This window comes from Peromyscus maniculatus, chromosome 23 (assembly GCF_049852395.1).
Source record: "Peromyscus maniculatus bairdii isolate BWxNUB_F1_BW_parent chromosome 23, HU_Pman_BW_mat_3.1, whole genome shotgun sequence".
Taxonomy (NCBI): Eukaryota; Metazoa; Chordata; class Mammalia; order Rodentia; family Cricetidae; genus Peromyscus; species Peromyscus maniculatus.
The window spans coordinates 37,301,923-37,325,761 of record NC_134874.1 but is presented as its reverse complement, the minus strand read 5'-3'; the positions used below and the strand labels follow the sequence as shown (position 1 = coordinate 37,325,761).

General features: G+C 48.1%; 1 protein-coding gene across 5 annotated transcripts in view; it reads right to left on the bottom strand.

The window, feature by feature from the left end:
• The window catches only part of Smurf1 (SMAD specific E3 ubiquitin protein ligase 1), a 95,344-nt gene that overhangs the window by 13,218 nt on the left and 58,287 nt on the right, over positions 1-23,839 (bottom strand). For 4 of the 5 annotated variants that reach the window (XM_076560714.1, XM_076560715.1, XM_076560716.1 and 1 more), the window contains exons 2-11: positions 14,714-14,752; positions 13,244-13,352; positions 11,357-11,490; positions 11,133-11,198; positions 9,852-9,927; positions 8,097-8,338; positions 5,934-6,018; positions 4,612-4,758; positions 2,688-2,886; positions 859-962 (exon numbers count right to left, since the gene is read on the bottom strand). In XM_076560714.1, the coding sequence (XP_076416829.1) occupies positions 859-962; positions 2,688-2,886; positions 4,612-4,758; positions 5,934-6,018; positions 8,097-8,338; positions 9,852-9,927; positions 11,133-11,198; positions 11,357-11,490; positions 13,244-13,352; positions 14,714-14,752 (1,201 nt within the window). Of the gene's footprint in view, positions 1-858; positions 963-2,687; positions 2,887-4,611; positions 4,759-5,571; positions 5,650-5,933; positions 6,019-8,096; positions 8,339-9,851; positions 9,928-11,132; positions 11,199-11,356; positions 11,491-13,243; positions 13,353-14,713; positions 14,753-23,839 lie in introns of all 5 variants that reach the window. The other variant, XM_076560718.1, reaches the window with a different exon arrangement.

Sequence of the window (23,839 nt, the reverse complement as noted above, 5' to 3'; positions counted from 1 at the left end):
CTTCCAGGACACCTGGGTTTGACTCCCAGCTCCCACAGCAGCTCAGTAACTCCACTCCCAGGGGAATCTGATGCCCTCTTCTGGCCTCTGTGGGCATTGCATGCCGTGGTGCTTAGACACACATGAAGACAAAACCACCTCACGTAAAGTGAATTAATCTTTAAAAAGAGAAGTGTTTCAGAGGCGCATGACATGCAGACATGAAAAACTGAAAACAGCCCAATATCAGAGCAGATGTTAAGCCTTCCCTTTACTGCCCCGAGTCTGTGTCTGTGGCCAGATCCCTACATCAGGAGGTAGCAGCCCGAACCTGACTGCCTCAATGACACCAGATGCCTCTTGGAACAACATTAAGAGTTAGGATAGGAAGCCACGTTTCTCAAATGTGAAAAAGACCAGGCAGCAAAGGGAGGCGTGTCATTATTCTTTTTAAATTTACTGTAATTTTTCCAACCAGAATGCTAGCATCTTGTAAAATTCCCTTGATAAAAGCACAATTTATACATATGTCCCACCCCCATGCTGCAATGAGAAAAGCCAGGCTGCCTCCATGTTAAGCCCAGGAGCGGCCCTTGAAGTTCCGTGTTCAGACACATGAGGTGAAGAAGGAGTGTGCTTCCAAGTTTAATCCTGACTATACCAGGTAAACAAAGTGACACTCATATGTTTTCTAACTGGTGACATCAGCAGCTCCAGTCAGCAGGGGCAGCCCGAGTGCCCGCCCCATGGGGATGCTGGCACAGTGGGGCAGGGCACACTCCACTGGCACGTGACAAGTGAGGGTAAATCAATTCCCTGACATGCAGCTACAACGACCTGAGACTCACGTGGGGAGGGGATAAATGAGGAGCAGCTCACCGTGCCACCCCACCGTAGTCCAGACCTTCCTCCCCTCGGAACTTCACCATGAGGCGCTTCTTCAGGTCTTTCGGCCGCATCTTCATGATCTGCCGATAGGACTCCTACGCATCAAAGGCACAGGTTCAGAAAGAAAAATTTGGGGGGCACTGGGGATGGAATCCAGGGTACTGCAACATACTAGACAAGTCTACCACTGAGCCACACCCCAGCCCCTCACTGGGGGATTCTAGGCAGGTGCTCTACCAGTGAGCCACACCCCAGCCCCTCACTGGGGATTCTAGGCAGGTGCTCTACCACTGAGCCACACCCTGGCCCTTTTTCACTTTAACATTTTGAGATAGATTCTCACCAAATCTCCCAAACTGGCAAACTGCCTCAGGTGGTAATTTCTGCCAAGCGTCTCCAGGGATGGGCAGAGTGAAGCCCAAACAAAGCTAAGGTTTTACCTCCTAACCCACATATCTTGTGGAAAAGGGCCTAACCATGTAGTAATTTTGACTGCCAGGAACTGGTAGGGGGTGAAACCACTTTCCTTCCTGTTCCCAGAGACAAGTCCGGGGCCCAATGGCCACATGTGTCTCTAAGAAAGAAGTGCCCCCGCTCTGGAAGGAATGAGTGGGTATGAGGAGAACACCCCAGCTGAGAAATGATCTACATCTGCTCAGGGCCAGCTGGGATCCCAGCCCTGAGAGACCAGATTCTGCAGAGCTCTGTGTTCTCCCCCCAGAAACCACTGAGCACTTAAAAATTGTCATAGTGGAAATGCAGTTCCACTCAGCACGAGCCTTGGTCCCTACAAACCCTGCATCTTACTAAACAGTAAAATTAATCTCTCAAGGGGAAAAAAATCTTTGCTAGCCATACTAATCTCAGAGGACTCATATATACACTAGACGGAGAACTCAAAAAACTGCATGGGGAGTCCAGTTCATCCATCAGAATGGTAGACATTAAGAAAAAAACTGCTGCTGAGAACGTGGACAGAGGGAATGCCCACAAACAGCTGGTGGGAGTGCAAGCTAGTCCAGGCACCATGGAAGTCAGTCTGGAGGTTTCTCAACAAATGACAGCTGCATCTACAATGTGACAGGCCTGTACTTCAGAGTACTTAAAGGGTTACATAATAAGTCATCAATGCTCATCCACAACAGCTAAGCTATGGAACAAACCTAGGTGTCCAAAAACCGGGGAATGGATAAAGAATATGTGGTATGTATAACACTAGAATTTTTTTATCTGTAGAATAAAGTTATGTTGTTTGCAGAAAAGTGGGAGCAACCAGAGATAATGATAGTGAATAAATTAAGCCTGTCTTAGACAAAAATCACGTTTTCTCTCATATATAAGATCCTTAAATTTTATAGATACATAAAAACATATATGTATCTGTGAACATGTTTAGGGGAACAAGAGGACTATGGGAGGGCAAGAAAATGGAGGGTGGGGGCTGGGAGGCACAGGAATAGTATAAAAGTACCCTTGTGTAACTAACTACCTTGTATACTGAATATCCACAACGAAAAAAAAATCTTTTTCAAGACAGGGTTTCACTGTGTAGCCCTGGCTGTCCTGGAACTTACTCTGTAGCCCAGGCTGGCCTCAAACTCAGATCCCCTGCCTCTGCCCCCCTAGTACTGGGATAAAAAGCGTGTGCTACCACATCCAGCTACAATAAAAGCTGAACAGAAACAAATCAGTAAAACTGATCCTTCAAATATGAAGCAGAAAGCAGAGTCAACCGAGATGTTGTAAACAGCTAATTTAACACAGACCTCCCTGCTTTTTCCCCATGGAGCTACACGGTTTAGCAAGACTTAATTCTTTACCTCAAATATTTCTTCTCTGGAAACTTCTATTCGACAATGACCAGCTTGGGGCTGCTGAAGAGAGAGCTCGTGTCTGAGAACTTTGAGCTTCTGGACTAAATCTCTCTCATATCTCTGGGCAGGAAGCTCCTCGTCCTCCATGGAGCCCTCGCTGGGCAACTGCAGTGGCTGGCTGGGCTCCTTGAGTTGGCACTGGTGGCTACATTGAGGAGAAACAGTGTCAATGGGCAGGACAAAGAGCTGCAGGCCAGAGTGTACCACTGACTCAGGAAACCCCAGGCCACACTGAGGCAGCAGGCTCTTCTAAGACAGGCCTGCTCAGAAGAATGACAGCTGCTGACGGCCGGCATCAGCCCAATGTAGTAAAGGAGACACCCCCATTCCAAACAGTCATTTATCTGTGCGGTGGCTGTTCCTGATTGTCAGCTTGACTACGCCTGGAATGAACTAAAACCCAAATGGCTGGGCACACCTGTGAGTTTTTTTGTTTTTTGGGTTTTTGGAAGACCCATTTCTAATCTGGATCTTTGAGGTGGGAAGACCCACTTCTAATCTGGGCCACACCTTCTGCTGGCAGCCCATATAAAGGGCATGGAAGAAGGAAGCTTGCTTTCTCTCTCTCTCTGCCTGCTTGCTCTTACTCTCAATAACACATCCATTCCTTCACTGGCATTAGGGCCTACTTCTTAGGATTCCAGCATATACTGAAGACCAGCTGAGACACCCAGCCTTGTAGACTGAACAACTACTGGACTCTTGGACCTTTTGTTGGTAGATAGCCATTGTTGGACTAGCTGGACCACAGCCTGTAACTCATTGTAATAAATGATACCATTCTCTAAATTTTGTTTCTCTAGAGAACCCTGACTAATACAATCTGCCACATTATTACTGAAAATTACACCAGAAATTGTCTTTGTGCCATGCATCTCTGTGTGTCATTGATACCAACTGGTGTGCTGCTGGCAGGGCCTTGGCAGGGATGAACTGAGACTGGACTGGCAGAGGACTTACAGGAGCGCACAGGAAGCCAGGCCGGAAGTGAAGAGCAAACAACCTATGGCAGCCAGGGACGCCTACTCCTCCTTTTGATCAAGATTCCCAGGCCTGTTCACTAAGGAGGAAGGTCAGTGGCAGGACTTGGGCCATCAGAAACAATGTGGCATTCGCTTTATTCAAGTTTCACCACTAATGCCAGCCAAACTGTAGAGCTATGTGTGAAGCTGTGTCTGCGGGTGGCACAAAAGATCACACCCATTTCCAAGGCACGACCGCCTGGCAAGGTCAAGCCTCCGGCGAACAACAGCAGGCCCTTATAGACTGTGCCCTGCAAGTTTTGCTGGAGAACCTCTTCCTGCCGTCACCTCAGTGGCCTTCACTTGGGATGCTTGTAGGAAAAGGGTGCCAACAATGCACGGCCTCAGCAGTTGCCACGCAAATCTCAGGGTTTAAATATCTCACGGTCATTAAATATCTACCCTATTTTGCTTGTGCCCATTGTCGAGCAAACACTGCAGAAGACACATTAAGAAAAATATTACCGCGGGGCTGAGGGAATGGCTCAGCAAGTCAAGTTCTGGCTTTGCAAGCATGAGGCCCTGAGTTCAGGTGCCCAGCCCCCACGTAAAAACCCAGTTGTGCTCATCTATCACTCTAGTGCTGGGGGCGGAGCCAGGCACATCCCTGGGACTTGCTAGCCAGCTACAAGCCAAAACAGTGACTTCCAGGTCACCCTGCTCAAAAACTAGGGTGGAGAATGATGGAAGAAGAACTCTACATTGACCTATAGCCTCTGCACACAACACCACTGTTAAGCACTTGCCCCCCCCCCCCCCGCCCCCCCCCCCGCCCCCAACACCAATACTGGTGCAAGGAAGCATCCAGTTATAAAGTAAAGAGGCTAGCAGAGATGTTAAGGTCTTACGTCATGATGTGGTGAAGCCGTGGATCTGTAAACTGCGTTGTTCTATTATTGTGATCTACAAAATAGATTCTTCCCGACACTGTACTTCTGACTTCCCAGCCTGGAGGCAGCGGCCCAAGTTCATCACAGTTCACACTGTTAAGGTCTCTAGCAAAACGGAACACACAGAGAGCTTTATCCCACTGAGAACCAAGGCACAGACCAACACTCAGTGCCAGCAGCCAGAGGTTTCCTAGCAAGGTACCCACGCCCCTGTCACACTGCTATGCGTGCCAACCCCACTAAGTCCAAACAAACCTCTGGCCTATACAGCAGCAGCACCTGGCAGGTAAGGGCAGACCTCTCAACTGTTCATGTTCACCATAAGGAATTTTTACCCAGGAACAGCTTTCCTCATACAACAGAGGGGCACACTACCAGGAAGCACCTGACCCCCATTAGGAAGTTCTTGGAAATTACTAATCAAACCAGATGCTTGGTGTAGCAAAGATTCCTCTGCTGAAAAGTTCCTGAGGGCCCCACACTTTCCAGGCTGGGAAGAACACAGAGCATGCACTCATGGCATGGGGGCCACAGCAAGGCACCCCATGTTCAGCAAGTGCTCTCACTTTGGCCCCTTGATAACGTCACTGTGATCTCGTCAGAAGGGCCCAGCACGCCTGATCAAAACACTTCAGGGATTAACACAGACGCCGGTCATTTCTTACGACGCATGCCAAGAGGCAGGCGCCACATTCATTTGCAGGTAATATTCCCACGCAAATGACAGACCCTGAACTGTAAATTCAACACCAAAGACGGGAAGCTGGTTCTCGGGGAACAAATCATGAATCAAAAGGAAAGGAGCATTACCCAAGGTCTGTTAGGCAGTAATGCTACTGTAAAGGAAACAGAGAAAAGGAAAACAGCAAAGAAAGAAAGAAACTTAACTCTGGCACAGGGTGGGGCGGGGTCTCTGACCTGGGCTCGGATGTATGGCCTTGTAGAAGGAATTCGTATAGAAAAGCTTCATCTCCCCCCGGAATGGTCCCCAAGGGACTGAGGCAAGAGGGGCAGTAAGGTAGAAGAGAGAAAGGGTAACAGAGTCTTTATCTTTCCCGTTCACTTCGTATCAAGGACAATTTATGCATTTACAAAAAAGGGAAGAGAGAGAGGTCATAGAAGATGGCCACGTGACCATCTTCAAAGGCGACCAAGGCCCACCGTGGCTCCACGCTCCCCAACACATGCCCCTGCCCGGCACGTCCCAGCCTCCATCTCCCTTCACAGAGCACTGTCAGCTTTCATGAGGGGGGCTGGCTCTTCAAGCCTGTGAGGCCTACCTGGGGATCCTGGGGTCATGCCACGTGCTGACTCCAGTCTGCGTGTGCAAAAAGTAAACTTGTCCCTGTACTGTCGTCCTTTGCTCTGCAGGAGAAAGGAATCCGAGTGAGTAAATTCCGTTTCCCACTCTAATCACATTTTCAGACTCTGAAGCTTTTTTTATTTTTATTTCATGTATGTATGCATGATAGTGTTTTGGCAGAGGTCTTATGAAGTAGCCTAAACCAGCCTTGAACTCATGATTCTCCTGCCTCGGAGGTGTGACTGCAGGTGTCCCAGGTTTGGGTAGAATCCACTTCTCACTGAGCCACCCTGGAGTTGATGCCTCCACCCACTTCTGCCACAGACTCAACCTTCCATCTCCACCACCATCTCCTAACACGCTTGCATCTGGGTGATCTGATGATGTGAACGACATCCCCTCCTGGTCCTTCTCTCCACTGCAGCCACATGGCTCTGTCCCTTCCATTCTCAGATCACAGACCACCACGAGTTTCCTCACGTGCTTCACACTGCTTGCCTCTCTGGTGTGTCCACAGGTAGCATTTCCAGGTGGCCTCTACGCAGAGAAGGGATGCCTGCTCCAGAGCTCATTACAGGTTTCCCATCCTTATGTGGCCACAGCCATCCAATGCCACAGCCGTGGAGCCCAGCCGTGGAGCCCAGCCGTGGAGCCCAGCCGTGGAGCCCAGCCAGGCCATCAGCAGCTGTGCACTGGACACCTCAAAGGTCTGACAACACAGGCTCTCAAGGAAAGTGCTGGTTCCCCAGGGACACAGGGTGAGTTCCTCACTGTCCTGACTGGCTTTCTATCAACTTGGTAGCAGCTAGAGTTATTTGGGAAAAGAAAATCTTAATTGAGAAAAATTCCTCCATCAGATTGGCTTGTAGGCAAGACTCTGGGAGCATTTTCTTGATTAGTGATTAATGTGTGAGGGTCCAGCCCACTGGGCAGGTGGACCTGGATAATATAAAAAACAGAGTAAGGCTGGGCATGGTGGCACATGTCTGTACTCAGGAGACAGAGGTAAGTGGATCTCTGAGTTCAAGGCCAGGCTGGTCTATAAAGTGAGTTACAGGCCAGCCAGGACTTCATAATGAGAACTTGTCTCAAAAACCTAAATAGCTGGGCGGTGGTGGCGCAGGCCTTTAATCCCAGGCGGATCTCTGTGAGTTCGAGGCCAACCTGGTCTACAGAGCGAGATCCAGGACAGACACCAAAACTGCACAGAGAAACCCTGTCTCAAAAAACCAAAACCAAACAAACAAACAAAAAACAAAACAAAAAAACAAACCCCAAACAACCAGTCACTGCATACCAAGGAGCAGGTATCTTGATGTGACACTTCTCCTGTTAGGACCAGACAAGGCAAGCCGGCAGAAGTTAGGTGTGGTGATACACTGTGTGCCCTAATAAACTTGCCTAAAGATCAGAGAAGCAGAGCAGTCCACCACTAGTTCTTACCTCTACAAAATCCTCAGCCTAAAGAGAGAACGTTCCTCTTTCCTCACGCCTTATATACCATTCTCTGCCCTGCCGTATTACTTCCTGGGATTAAAGGCGTGTGTGCTTCCCAAGCAAAGGCATGAGATATCAAGTGCTGGGATTAAAAGCGTGTGCCACCGCTGTCTGGCCTCTATGTCTAATTTAGTGGCTGGCTCTGTTCTCTGATCCTCAAGCATGTTTATTAGGGCACACAATATATTATCACAGGAAAGGGTCCCAAAATCAGGCAACAGAGTCAGAGACAGCCACTGTCCCACAAGAGGACCAAGCTACACAACTGTAACTTATGAGCAGAGGGCCTAGGTCATCCCATGCAGGCTCCATGGCTGGCAGTTCAGTCTCTGTGAGCCCCTATGAGCCCTGCTGGTTTTCTGGAGGTGGGGGAGAGAGACTTGGAGGAGGGGAGGGAGGGGAAGGTGCAGTCAGGATGTAAAATTAATTAATTTTAAAAAAGAAAGAAAGCTAGCTTGGCAAGCCATGCAGAGCAATGAGTTAGCATTCCTCCATGGCTTCTGCGTCAGCTCTGCCTTGAGTTCTGGCCTGACGCCCCTCAGTGACAGACTGTAACCTGTAAGCCTAAATAAACCTTTCCTCCCCCAACTGCTCTTAGTCACGGCATTTATCAGAGCAACAGGGAGCAAACTAAGACACTCACCATAGCCTTCAGGCAGCTCTGGTGACTGGTGGCCATGTGGTCGGTTCTGGGGCGTCTGTAGGGACCCTCGAACCTCCGGATTTCGAAGTCGCTGTACCTGGAGTCTCTGATCTTGGCTCGGAGACTCCGCAAACCTGCAGTTCCCACCTCCCGCAGCTGCACCGGTCCCGTCTGTGTACGGGGCAGGCTCCTCCATAAGGCAGCTGAGCGGCCTGCCAGGGCCCGAGTCTTCATACACTGTTCTGGAAGGGATGGGGCAGAGCAGGTGTGGGAACAGCAGGCATTTGTTCCAGGTCCCTTTAACGAGTGACAGTGCTCCCAGTGCTAAGTTTCATGCCATCTAGGGTGTCCAATGAGAAAGACTCTCAGGTGGACAAGCGGCCAGAGGGAACCACAATTTAGAATAACAGGGTTATTCACTCTAGGCTACAGCTCTACATGATGGTGGGTGGAACAGAAGGTGCTCCTGACATTCATTTTTCTTGATTTAATCCAACACTCCATTTCCTTTGTTATTTCACTCAAGGATAAAATTCTTGGTTACATAAATACTATGACTCTAAGTGCTTTTAAAACATTTCTTACCCCACCCCCAGCAGTTTCAAAAACAATCAGCCTTAACGAGTCACTTCCCTTACGATGGACTACTTTTTAAAACCCTTATATCAAAACACCAGAACAATGGGCCTCTACCCCAGAACCAGCAGCCAGTCACAGCGGATGTCGGCAGGCTGTTCTCCAGTCCTTTCCACTGCTGGCTGATCGTCAGTCCAATCCCTACACTGCACCATTTGACCTGCACATGTTTTGGCATGGACCACTTTTTTAAACGCAATGACTTCTTCATTATTGCAGCTAACAAAGGAACATTAATTTTGAGGGAAAAAAAATCAAACACAAGCCAATGTTCAATTTCTCTGTCTTATAAATCATGACTGAAACAAAATCCAGGCCTGGGGTGACGACTCAGCTGGTAGGGTGCTTGCTGTACAAGCAGTGAGGCCCTCACTCCAACGCCCAGTTAGTGTGGCAATGTACGCTTGTCATCCCAACACCGGGGAGCAGACAGGCGCACCCCGTGGCTCACTGGCCGGCCAGCCTCCGCAACCGCTGAGTTCTAAGCCAATGAAAGACCCTATCTTAAAATCCAAGGTGGGGGCCGGAGAGATGGCTCAGCAGTTAAGAGCACTTCCAGAGGACTTGGGTTCAATTCCCAGCACCCACATGGCACCAATACACAATAAACAAACAAACAAATAAACAAATAAATACATAAATAAATCTTGGGGAAAAAAATCCAAAGTGGGTGGCTCCTAGGGAATGATATCAAGGTTGTCCTGTGGCCTATACAAATACATACATGCATGTGAATAAAGTCCCATATTCCTTTTAATAGCTGTTTCTTGGGCTTTTGTTTGTTTGTTTTTAAATAGCTCAGGCTCGCCTGGAACTCAGGATCCTCCTGCCTCTGCCCCCTTAGTGATGAGACTGGAGGCATACTCCACCATGAGCAGATAGACTGTCACCTCTAGCTGGTGGGAACCTCCTTGAGTTATTTCCTGGGTCTTTGGGGTATAATCCCTGGGGTAGTTATACCTTCCTTCATAAACTAGTAGTTTGGAATAGTTTTATGATACACAGTAGTGTAAGGTTCAAAGGGTCCTTCCTCTGGGGAGAAGGGACATGGCTGCATCAGGCTGGCATCACGGCTGCATCAGGCGGGCATCAGGCTGGCATCATGGTAGGCATACGTACCCTTCATTTTCTAGCAGCCCTCTGCAGTCCACCACCGACCCTCCACTGCCTATTCGGTCTCGGGTCTGTAAACTGACTACAACAGAAAAGAAGAGCTTACATTAGAACCCAGGGCTGCTCTACACTCCTGCGCTGCAGCACCGTGAGCCACTGACAGCCTATAACCTATGTCCAGTATCATAAAAAGGAAGTGAGTTCACACACACACACCCTGATGCTTTCGGCGTGAAGCATCTCAGGCCAACAGCTGCACACACCACATACTGCTTCAACAGTCTTGAAAGCAGAGAGCAGAAAAGTTGCTGAGTTTCTCATGCCCCACTGCCCCATAGAGCTAGAGAGCACAGTATGTAATTCCATTCTATTAGCTTTCCACCTTAAGAAGACCTGGTTTATGGTTAGTGAAGGCACAGAGGACATCTTCAGTGCCTACAGTCTAGCTCAATCTAAAGAAACATTCATGTTCTAGTCTCACTGGCACAGACAAGAAAGATGTTTTACTCACTCCCAAGTTTCAGTTGTTTGGCTTTTGCCCCTGACACATCCCTCCCCAAAGGAAAGAAGAAATTCCAGGTGGGAATGCAGTGCCTGAGAACATTATCGTTAAGTGACTTCCAGGGCGGATACACTGCTCACCGTCTTGGGACCTGAGGCATCTGGAGTTGCAGAGTGGCTCAGCCTGGCTGCTGCTCCACAACTCCATGCAGTACTCACAGCCAACATGTGCTATCCCTAAAACACTGCCAAGGACAGGGTGGGCAGGGAAACGGGCAACTCAGAGAGGTCACTCCATCGGAATGCCTCCAGTCAACAGTGTGAGCACATTGTCATCCTTCTCTCGCACAATGGAATCCTTTGACTATAAATCACATTACTTGGATTTGTCACACATCATCGTTGCTTTTGCCATATAGGATGGGGCTTCCCAGAGAAGCCATGTATTCCAGCTCCTGCCTATGCGGCTATCCCAACTCAATCTTCAGCATGTGGCCTCAGCTCTTACTACCCTGAGCAATATGAACGCCAACCGTCCATTCTTGTGGTGACTGGCATGACACTTATAGATCACAACCTCCATCTCAACTGGAGTCCCATGAACTCAGTTTCAATGACAGGATGAAGAAAACAGAGAAAAGAATGAAAACCACACAAGAGGAAAGGCTTAGTTCTGGAGATGGCCCAGATGTGGTCTGCCCTAGAAGCCTGTGCCCCCCATCAGGACTGGGAGCAGGATGGTGGGTTCCGTCAAAGAGCCCTTTATGCAGATGAGAAAATTCTTACCCACTATTTGGCCACGAACCGCATCAGTATCTGAGGGATTTAGTTTGCATAGATCCAAACGCTGGTCTGCAAACAAACAATTCAAAACTTAACCCAGGGAAGGTTAACTAGGGAGGAAGGCAGGAATTCTGTATTCAGCATTCAAAACAAATCAAAGAAAGAAAAAGATGCCTCCTAAGCTTTCTCCAGCTACCCTGAGAGGCGGAAGAGCATTTGGTTCTTACAGCCAGTGTCTTTCAGTCTGCTGATGGCATTGGAGAGCAGCCGCACACAGCCCAGGAAGCCAGCCCCCTGCTTCTTGTGGATCTTCTTGTGGTTCCACACGCTGATGGTAATAGAGTCGGTTTTCCCAACGTACCTGTGGGAGGACATGAATCCGTTCAGGTACACTGCCGAACTATGGCAGCCTCGTTTACATGCATCTGGCTGACTTAGAATCCACGGAGTGGGGGTAGAGCTGGCTGTGTCTCATTTGGCATGGGAAAAGAACTCAACCCGTACACAGCAGTGAGTGTAGGTAACCCTGTCATAACAAGCACTTTAAATTGTTTTCTCCCTATTCATTTGTCTACTGCACTAGAGACTGAACTGAGGACCTCCCACAGGCCAATGCAAGCACTCTACCCCCGAGCCATGCCCTTGACCCTTCACTGGCAAGCGTTCTCCCTTAGCCATTTCCCCAATCCCATCCCTCCACTCTTTAAAAAACAAAAACAAAACAAAACAAAACAAAACAAAACAAAACACAACTTTTTATTTTGAGATGGAGTCTAAGTTACCCAGGCTGGTGTTGTGAAACGATTTCCTTGGAAGTAAAATATTCTACACTAGAGAGAGACTTATTTAAACTCAGGGATCTAAGGGAATCTCATTAAAACACAGGAAATAAGAAACTCACAAGTCTCAGGAAATCCTGAAACTTATCAGATTCACACCCTGCTCACCCCCCAGGGTTACATGGTAAGAACGCTGAGAAGAGACACTCCAAGCTGCTGAGCTGCCTATGTGTGTCCTGCAGAGAGCAGCAGGGCCCAGCGTCTAGGGGGATCATTGTGCTGGGGTAGACTCTCAGTACTGAGGCTGATCCTCTAAGTCACCCCTCCCCGCTCCTGTAAGTAACCCCAGTGCACTCATGGATTCACTAAGCTGAACTCTAGTGAAGTCGTTACCTTGGTCTGTATGTGCTTATATTTCCCCATGTAACAGCTAGAATGAACTGGCTCTGTAAACTAGGCAGGCCTTCAACTTGCAATGCTCCTGCCTCAGCTTCCCAAAGTGTCAGGATTACAGGACAGTACCACCAGGCCCAGCACATGATAAGATCTTGTAAAGAGGTGGACCATGCTCTAGAACTTCCGGAGGGCAGTGACCCAGGCTTAACAGAGAATATTAGTTTGCAACAAGGGACTCTTTACAATTCCACACAATCCATCCAAAGTGCACAAAGGTACGTGAACCAAGATAATAACCCCACTCGCTCCTAGGGCACATCCACAGAGAGAACTATCAAGACAAATGGCAGCCACGTTCCAAGCCATGTGAAGAGAATCACAAAAGGCAATCCTACTAAAACCCCACCCACACATGTACACACAGCACCATTTGTGTTAGTAATCATTATGCAGGGACATGGGTCCATATAAAAATGTGATCCTAAATTTGGAATGAATATACAAAACTGTATGATGGATTATAGCAAAAAAAAATTAGTACCAAGAAAAGGCCAACATTTTCAAAAAATAGAAATATGTGGTCATACTAATACACTTTTTAAATAATACACTTTTTAAATAAAAACTACAACTAGATTTAAGTTTCACTGAAAATAAAATGTAGCACACTGGGCCATGAATCATAGTTCTTTGTTTGTTTTTCTGCTAAAAATGGCTAGGGAGTTGAAATATCCAAGGGTCACAGCATCACTCTGTTAAGAACCAAAGCATGAAAATGTATGAGAACAAATGCCAAGAACATCCAGGGCATTAACTGTAAAGTTGGCAATGTGTTCCCAGCCCTTTGGTCATCAGTTAAAAAGTCAGCCATCTTTTTTCTTTCTCTAGTATGTCTCTTCAAAGCTTCATGCCTGCTTTCCTCATGGGAGGTTGACTCACAGGTCATAATGCTGGTTCCACTTTGGGTCCAAGGTGTTTTTCACAGTGTCGGTTGAGTGGCACTGCCCAGAGCCGTCCACAACGATCTTGGCAAAGGGGTCAGGGAGTCCTGGGGAGAGAGAGCAGACATACCCAGGTCAGAAGACAGTCTACCTGGCGGCACAGTGTCATCCTCCCTGCACAGGGACCGGCAAGATCCCCCTTGGGATAAAGACACTGCACATGTCACTCCTCACTAGTCTCTTTTTGAAGGTTAGTCTCCACTAGCAAAGAGAGTTCAGACGAGCACACCTTCACCCCTGGATTACAAGAAAAGCAGGAAAACAGGCTCAAATTCAAACGTCCATCTCTGCTGAGTTGTGCATTTTCAAAATTGCTTCTATTTATGTGTATGTGTCTCTGTATATGTATGCACATGTATGTGTGTACTGCAAGAACTAGAGTGTTGGATCTCCTGGAGCTAGAGTTGCAGGCGGTGAGCTGCCTGTGAGAGTACTAGGGCAGATACACACTGAGTCATCTCTCTCTCCAGCTAGCCCCATCTCTGATGATCATTATAGGGACTAACTAAATGTAGGAACAGGATCTATGATGAAGTAAATATCCCAGAGACTTTGTTTATTGATCTTCTGCCTGTGTTAGCTGTGGCATCATGGACTCCCCGAGACTTCATTGGGGAAGGGCTCTAAATGCTGGCACATGAATCCAACAGGCTTACGGCACCAGACGAGCAGTAAGGCAGGAGGATTGGGAAAGAGACTGCTCTATGAGCCACCACTTTTGGAGTTTCCAGGCCACTTGGATAAAGCCTTTGAGCCTAAGTCTCTTTTTCCTGAAAATGTGGGTGATGGCACTTAAGCACTGACTCCCCGGGGACCGGAAGTGGGAGCTTTCAGGGCTGTAGGCACCGATTTCACTGAGGTAAGGGCATGATCAGGGGTGCAGCCCCCACTCCTTCCCAGTTCCTCCCACTACACACATTTTTTTAGATAGATTCAGTCTGCAAACCCGGACTGTCGATTTTAGTCAAGCCACCTACGTCATAAATGCCTTGTTTGTGTTTGACCAGAGAATATTACCCCACCCAGCAGAGAGCAAGGTCCTCCCAGCTACTAGGTCAGGAAGCAGGGGACACGGGCATGGCTGGGATGGAGGATGAGATGAATGCTGGGTGCAGCTGGGAGATGTTTGTCAAGCTCTGGATTCCTAGACTTTGAGAAAACTACACTCAGTGCTTTTACAAAAATTAAATGTCAGGAGCCAACAAGATCTAAATCCAATGCCTGGTACCAACATGGTGGGAGGAGAGAACTGACTCCTGCAAGCTGCCCTCCGACCTCCACATGCATGTGGGGAACATTCACACACACAACAGCATGCATGTGTGCATGCACATACACACACACATAAAAATTAATTCTCAGAAATACATAGATCACATTAGACAGGAGCAAAGCTGGGTGTACTTACTGAAGAAGTCTTTCTTTGCAAGGTTCTTGGCACATAACACTGAAAACAAACAAACACTGAGTTAACATTGGTAGAGCAGACTTCCATCACAGTTAGTGTTTGCCGTGGGAGGGAAAAACCACCAGTTAATGTGCCAGCGATCTCTCAAACTTAGTGTCACATTAGATCAACATCCCTAGCAACTATCTAAAAGTACCTTTCCTCAAGTCGAGGAATCAACAAATTTAAATGCTGTACTAAAGCTGAAAACATTAAATGCATAAACACAGAAAATGGAATTACTGGTGTGTTTTAAAACTATATACACACCAATTTTTAAAAAGGCCTGGTGCATTTACCTCAGAGCTGCTAACAACAAAAGGAGCAATGCATTCTGGGTATTGTGATAAATAACACCCTGTGTGAGCGTGAGCGTGTGTGCGCGCGCGCGCACGCGCGCGCGTGTTTCATGTTTGGACGCGGAGCCCAGGACTCTGCACCTACTAAGCACACATCCTGCCACTGAGCGACACCCACGCCTGTACTTCTGCAAACATAAACTTTGGTACAATGGGGCCTAGAAAACAGGACACTAAAATACAGAGCAATTCGCAGAGTGTTGTGGAAAAAAGTAACAGGCTACACGTTAAGAATGTTGTACAGGTTGCCGGGCGGTGGTGGCGCACGCCTTTAATCCCAGCACTCGGGAGGCAGAGGCAGGCGGATCTCTGTGAGTTCGAGGCCAGCCTGGGCTACCAAGTGAGTTCCAGGAAAGGCGCAAAGCTACATAAGAGAAACCCTGTCTCGAAAAAATCAAAAAAAAAAAAAAAAAAAAAAAAAAAGAATGTTGTACAGGGGCTGGAGAGAAGATGGCTCAGCAGTTAAGGGCTGAGTTAAGTTGGCTGCTCTTCCAGAGGACCTGAGTTCTGTTCTCGGCAACCACATGGCGGCTCACAACCATTGATAGTAGGATCTGTGCATGCAGATAGAGCACTCATATACAAAAAAAAAAAAAAAACACAACAAATAAATGTTAAAAAAAGAAGGTTGTACAGGAGCTAGATGGTGGTGGTGGTGCACGTCTTTAATCCCCGCACTCAGGGGGCAAAAGCAGGCGGATCTCTGCGTTCCAGGACAGCGAGGGCTACACAGAGAAACTCCTGTCTCGAAATAAAAATAAAATAAAATAAAAATAAAAATTTAAAAGAAGAAGAAAGGAGAAGGAGGAGGTACAGACTTGTAAGATGGCTCAGTAGGTAAAGGCATGTCCCACCAAGCCCAACCACCTTAGGTCAATTCCCAGGACCCCACAGGTGGAAGGAGCTGGAACTCCTGTACCACACTCCACATAAATAAATAAATACATGTAGTAACTTTTAAAGAAGGCAGAGCAGTGCTGGTAGACAGCAAGAATGTAGCTGGTAGTATGGCCACTGTATGAGTGAGGGACTCACATCTGTAATCACAGCCTTCATGAAGCTCGGGCAGAATGACCATGAGTTTAAGGACAACCTGGGCTAGTTAATGAGTTCCATGCCAGCTTGAGCTACATGGCCAGGCACTGTCTCAAACAGACAGACAGAAAGATGGACAGATGACAGACTTTGTCATACATCTGTCTCATGGCGGAAGCACTCAGGAGATACACTAAGATTTCCACTTAGTTCTTAAGAAACAATAACTGTAGGGACCTCATCCACACACCACACATTCTTCCCGCTTAGACATCATATAACCTGATGGTTTCCTGCACTCGTGGGGTTAACAGCCCTCACCAGAATCAGTTTTCAAACTTTTCTAGCGTCCCCAAAGAAGTGCTGTCCCATCAACATCACCTCAAACTCTTCAGCCTGAGGCAACAGCTGTTCTGTTTCTTGGCTTTGACAATTTGCCTACTTCTAAACATTTCTGATGATTGGAATCACAGGCTGTAAGGCTGCTGAAGACTGGTACTATATGAACTTCTCCTGGGGAGACATGAGCAAACAAGAACTCGTCGCCCCACATATAAAGTCCTGGGTTTGATCCCAGCAACTAAACCAGGTGCACATGGACAACCCATAACTCAGCACCTGTGAGGTGAAGGCAGGAAGATCGGGAGTTGAAGGTCATCATCCTCAGCTACACAGTGAGTTCAAGGCCAGCCTGGGCTACGTAAGATCTAGTCAGTAAATAAACATGCTCCCCATTTCAAAACTCTGAACTTGGTACACTCCGACCTCTACCTCACCAGCCTCAAACATTACTCACCAAGGCTGGGCCCCAGTTTTCTGAGGCCTGATGACTTCTGAATGGAGTAATTCTGATCTCACTTTTCAAAAATAAGAATTATTATTCATATTTACAAAGCTACTGATGTTTTCATTTAGAGCTCATTCCAGTGGAATCTGGTTACATCATAAAATGGTGACAGTCTTGGTAATTGAGTGCGAAGCAAGCCTTGCCTCAGTCTGTGTACAGGTCACTGAGGGCCACTCTGTCTACTTTAAAGAAACAGAATTTCTCCTGCTAAAATAATGGCTGCCAACTTGCAATCTCCATCCTCTCTTGATCCTCCTGCCTCTACAGGAGGGATACAGGATAACGGATGCCCACTCTTCCTACAATGCAAAATGCTGCTGTACACAGAGAGGCCAACTTTACCACAGGGCCACTATGTAGCACCAGCTGGCTGGCCTGGAAGTCACTTTGTAGACCAGGCTGGCCTCCAACTCACAGGGATCTGCTTGCCTCCTCCTCCCCAGAGCTGAGATTAAATGTGTTCACCACCACACCTGGCCCTGCCCCTTGATTTTAAACAAATCTACTTATGCACTAATCATACAGCGCGGGGGGGGGGGGGGGGGGGGGGGGTGGGGTGGGGTGGGGGGGTGGGGGGGGCAGTAGAGGGATCAAGAGTTCAAAGGTCATCCTTAGCTAGAGGCCAGCATGGGCTACATGAGAACTGGTATTTTTTTTTTTTTTTTTTAAAAAAAAGGAAGACAAAGAAAAGGAAAGAAAGTCATGGGAAACTCAGCTTATTTCCCAGAGCAGAGCACTGTGCAGCTGCTGCTGTCTCGGCTGTGGCTTGGGTAGTCCAAGCTGGCCTTGACCCCATTAGGTAGCTGGGGATGACCTTGGACTCCAGATCCTCCTACTTCTACCTCCCAAGTGCTGGGGTCACTATTCCTTATTCTCTACCCCTGTGCAGGTGTGCACCACCAGGCAGGCCTTACCCAACTCTAATGTGGCCCTCGACCTTGGCCCTGAGTCCCCTCTCCTACATCCCATGGTTTGCTAAGCACATTCCACTGCTCTCCCACGCTGTGGCCATGGTAAGAGGAATCACACCATGTTCCCTGAGTATTTAAAATGGAGAGAGAGGTGTCTCACTCACACACACCCATCATCAGAAGCTGAGAAAGGATCAAACTATTTTACTAGCTTCCTAGTCTCAGTTTCTAGAAACTGTTGCTGTCACTTTAAATTTTGGTTTGTTATGGGGATCGAGTTTTACTACACAGCCCACTCTGGCCTCAAACTCAAGGCAACAATCCCCCTGTCTCAGCCTCCCAAGTGCTGAAATTACAGGCACTGTGGCGTTTGTCTGTCTGCTGCATTCTTTTTACTACTCTCTTCCTTCTCCTCAGTGGCTCCTGGATCTGTCATTTTCTGTGTGTAATGTCTGTATGTACTGTTTGTATACGTGCATGTGTGCATGGGTACACATGTACATGTGCAAGATGCATGCAGTGAGAGACTGATGTTAGTGTTTTCTTCACTCTCTTATTAGTTTTTAAGTATTTATTTATTTATTTATTTATTTATTTATTTATTTATTTATTTATTTATTTGGTTTTTCGAGACAGGGTTTCTTTGTGTAGCTTTGCGCCTTTCCTGGAACTCACTTGGTAGCCCTGGCTGGCCTTGAACTCACAGAGATCCGCCTGCCTCTGCCTCCCGAGTGCTGGGATTAAAGGCGTGCGCCACCACCGCCCAGCTTTTAAGTATTTATCAGTCAGTGTGTGTGTGTGTGTGTGTGTGTGTGTGTGTACACACGTGGGTGTGCATGTCACAGCAAGTGTGTGGAGGTCAGAGGAAAACTGTGGAATTAGTTCCTCTTCCACCATTCCATGAAATCTGGGATTCAAACTCAGGTCATCTGGACTTGCAAGGCCAGTGCCTTTACCCACAGAGCCATCCCACTGGGCCCCTGCTTTGTGACAGGGTTTCTCATTGAATTTACAGCTCAGCAATTTGGCTGGACCAGCTAGCAGCAGCCCAGAGATCTGCCAACGTGTTTCCAGATCCCCAGCACTGGGATTACACGCATGTATGTACCACTGCACCAAGCTTTTCATGTGGGTTACCAAGTAGTCTCAGCACGTAGTCCAGGCTGCCCTGGAACTCTGTAAACAGACTCATCATGAACTTGCCATCTTCCTGCCGCAGGCTCCAGGTGCTAGGGTTGCATGTGTGCACCACCATGCCTGGCCACAGGTCCATGTTCAAGAGCCCAGAACTCTGTATTATATGTATGAACTATGTCATACTTCTTGTATTCTAAGGTTTCCCGGTCCCTCACATCACGTGACTTTCCCACTGTTCCTTAGTCTCTAAGTCTGGCTACTCATGTGGTTGCCAGGCACTGCCCCCATGAAGCCTCACCCAGACCAGGGTTTCCCCAGCATCCTTCAGCTCCTGTTTTCACAGACAAGACAACTGGTTCGGTTTGGACCAAACCTGACTACTCTTTTAAACCGCTATGTCACATTCCGCCTGTGTCATTCTTCCATTGTAAAGTGTCCTTTAATTACATAAGACAACAAAACACTGACAGCTTTAGCCCTAACACCCTGGCAGTGCTGTGTGGATGGACACCCACATTTATTGACATAAATGTCTTGACTGACCTGGTAATTGCTGTTCTAGTCACCAGTGACCTACCCTCTCCTTCTAATCACATTTAAGAAGCACATGGTTGAAGCCGGGTGGTGGTGGTGGTGGCGGCGGCGGCGGCGGCAGCACACGCCTTTAATCCCAGCACTTGGGAGGGAGAGCCAGATGGATCTCTGTGAGTTCGAGGCCAGCCTGGTCTACAGCGCAAGATCCAGAACAGGCACCAAAACTACACAGAGAAACCCTGTCTCGAAAAACAAAAACAAACAAACAACAACAACAACAAAAAGAATCAAAGGGGCATGGAGGCATAGGCACAATTTGGAGGCAGGAGAATCAAGGGTTTCAGGCCTCCCTGGTCTGAGATCTTGCCTCTAAAAGTAAGAAAACTAAAAAGAAAAAAGAAAGCAAAGAAAAAACACATGGCTTAAACACTCAAAGCATAGGTGGCCTTGCCACCCCCGTGAGGTGATTTTCTCTGAAGAGGCTTCTGCCTTTAGAAGTGGCCTGGCTGTGGCCATGGCACACACCAAACAGGGGCCTCATGAAAAAGAAGGGAAAGAGAAAAGAAAGAAGGAAGGAAGGAAGGAAGGAAGGAAGGAAGGAAGGAAGGAAGGAAGGAAGGAAGGAAGGAAGGAAACAGTGCCCCAAACCAAAACCACCCTTGCAAAGCTTATTAATTTGTTACTGAAGATTCTGGATAGAGAACATGGGATGTGGCTCATCTGCTGGAAGAGAACACCCAGAGTGCACAAAGCCCAGAGCACACAAAGCCCTGGGTTCATCCCCAACACCGCATAAATCACTCACGCCTCTAATCTCAAACACACAGAAGGTGGAGGCAGGAGGATTTTGAGTTCCAAGTCAGCCCAGGCTACATGGTGATCCCATATCACAAATCTAAAATTAAATAGTCTTTAAGTGACAGAGACCACTAAACACAGAAGCGCTGCCCAAGGCAGGGATGAGGCCCTCATGTTCCAGGTTGCTGTCCCAAAGCCACTAGCTTGTCAATTCTCATACAAACTCAGGAAGTTCCCAATTGTGTGTTAAGAGACAAAAATGAGAGCTGGAGAGACGGCTCAGTGGTGAACAGCACATACTGGTCCTCTGGCCTGAGTTTGGTTTTCAGCACCCATGTTAGGCAGAGCACACAACCTACTGTAATGCTAGCCAGCTCCAGGGGTCCAATACCCTCCTGCAGCCAAGGGCATTCACACTCATGTGTGCACACACAATTAAAAAGAAATGCTTTTTTAAAGAGGCAAAAATGAATTAACAGATAGATAAAACATACATAATCACACGGCAGCTTGTATCTAAACAGACTTGCCATGTCAAACCACAGCACAGGGCGGAGCTAAACCCAGCACAGGAGTGAGCTAGCAAAACACCTCTCCCCGGCCCTTACACCTTCCCAGGCAAACACAAACACTCGAGCTATTCAAACACCACTAAACTGACAGAACTCGGGTTCTTCATGCATCAAATGACAACGGAACAGAAACTCCTGTGAACTCCTGGCACGGAAGTGTGGAGCGCTGAGCTGCACTTATACTCCAGAACCTGCAAGGGGAGGTGGAGCGCAGTAGCAAGACCGCCTGGGTTCCATGCTGGGCCTGAGGCATCTGCCCTTGCCATCCCCACACCCTACCCATTACTGCCACCTGCGGGCACCTACATCACTTCATAAGCACTTTGGGGCCAAAGACATGGCTCAGTGGAAGATGACTTACTTACTTACTTACTTACTTACTTACTTACGCACGCACGCACGCACGCACGCACGCACGCACGCACTAAACTGTATTACAAGTTCCTATAAAGCACTTCTACAGGCTCTCAAAGGAGGAGGCTGCCTAAGAGACCAGGACAGGACTCCTTCTCCAGCTCCGTGGGCTACAGCATGTGATTCAGTGGTTCGTGCTGGCTTCTACCCTAGTACCAGGAAGCCAATCTCACCAGACCCGGGAACCTAATCCACTCTGCCTCATCACCGAGCACCACTGTTCTCCTCAGAGGCTGAAAACAAGTCCCCTGCCGCCAAATCACCTGCACCAGAAAGAGGGCTGTGGCTTCCCTCCTCACAGGTGTGTCCCGACAGCCTGGTATAATGCTTGGTACACAAAAGTGACTTTAGAAACAGTTTGTCCCTGGACAGATGGACGGACTAGGCGGTGACCCAGTACGGTTCCCTGTAACTGCCTGTCCACCAAACAGACTCAAGAGGGAGGGCAGAGCCTGTCTTCTGGCACAGGGCCAGCACAAACCCAGGCTCAATAAATGCTGGTGACAAATCTGTGAGAGTCTCCACAACGACACACCTGGGTCCCATGACATCTTCCTCAAGAGCAGAGGTCAGAGCTTGGTGGTCCTGCATCCTGCCCTCCAACAAAGTTTATTCAGCATAAGCTGCCATTCTTAAGGCAGCATTAGTGGCAAGAACTTTGCACTAGCCAAAGAATGCTCTGCAGCTTCAAACCCGAGGCGCCATTACAGTGAGGGAAAGAAAGTATGCATCCAAAGGATGCAGTAAAGTCCCAGGGACGCTTGGGACTTTGTAAGAAAGTCTCAAGGGGCGGCAGAGGCGGTGGTGGCGCACACCTTTAATCCCAGCACTCAGGAGGCAGAGGCAGGAGGATCTCTGAGTTCGAGGCCAGCCTGGGCTACAGAGTGAGATCCAGGACAGAGAGAAGCCCTGTCTTGAAAAAGCAAAAAAGTCTCACGAATGGATAGCGCCATTTTCACACCTTAAGGAACGCTCTCCCAGGATCTGTCAGGACACTGACTTCTAAGAGTTTACTGAGGAGGGAACCCAAGGCCTACGCACAGCAGACAAGCCTTCTGAACCATGCCCAGCCCCTGGCGGGAGGGGGATGGGGGGGTCCTAGGAAGGCAGGTGCTCTACAGCTAGGCCGTGCCCCAGTCCCTCCCTAGGGATTCCTGGAAGACACCCTATTGCTGCTTTTTAACCCTGGATCTGGACCTTGAAAGAGGACAGCCTTTCCTGAGGAAAGAAGTTGGCTTCGCAGGCTTCAGTCTGCAGAGATCCTGTGTTCCTTACATTTCTTCCAAGCATCACTGACCTTACCCCGCGGCTCTGGGAGATGTGAAACCAGCCTCACTTAGAGCCTGTCTCAATCGGACATTTCCATTCATGGTGGTTTGAAGGAGAACGGCCCCCATGGGCTCATACATTTGAATGCTTGGTCTGCAGTTGGCTGAAATGTTTGGAAAAGATTAGGAGGTATGTCACTGGTGGTGGGCTCTGAGGTTTCAAATGCCCAAGCAAGCCATTTCCAGTTAGCACCCCCACCCCCACCCCCCACCCCCGCTACTGTGTGTGGATCAGATGTGAACTCTCAGCTACTTCTTCAGCGCCAGGCCTTCCCCTGCTGCCATGTTCCCGGCCATGATGATCGCAGACTCGAACCTCCTGGAACCGGGAGCCCTAAATTAAATGCTTTCTTATATAAGTTGCCTTGGTCATAGTATTTTGTCACGGAAACAGAAAAGAAACTAAGTAACTCATACCATCCCAGGTCCTGTCTCTCTCTCCCACTGAGTCTGAACAGGGCATTTCTCAACTGTGGTCAACAAAACCAGGGCATTCATAGGTAAAAACAGATTTCCTTGCCTTGGACTAGAGGATTAAAAACTTGTGTTTTGTCAGAGAAAGTTTTGACTAAATACTATAACTCAGAAGTATTCAGAGGTCAGTTAGCTATTGAATGCTGTCTCGATGTAATTTATTTCTCCTTCCCCAATGTCACTAATTCAAATGCCACACGTAGGACAGTGCTTATTAATCCCACCAACTCATCCCCCAATCATTAGCTGTCTCCTATCTCCTAAAATGCTCAGGGTAAGTCTACAACCAGGAGCTAATGAGCAGTTTGCAAAGCAGGTGCTTCCAACACCACCCTGGGGAGCAGTCTGTCGCCCAGACAACCACCTGACCCTTCCATGCCCCCGCCCAAGTAGTCAATGAAATCTATCAATGGAATGCGTGGGGCTGCTGGCACATCCTGTTATGTGAGAATGTAAAAATACAATCTACTTCCCTTCAGTGGAGCTCGTCACAGCAAGTAACACGCATTAGCTGCTCAGTTACGTTAAGCAGGCACTGTCCATGCAACACCCGCCCACCATCATCAGAGTTCCATGAGGTGGTTACTACTCTACAGCCATTTAACGGATCACAGAAAACTAAGGCTTACAAGCCTAAACAGCTCAGGCTGGGGATCTATCTGCTAGAATGCTTGCCCA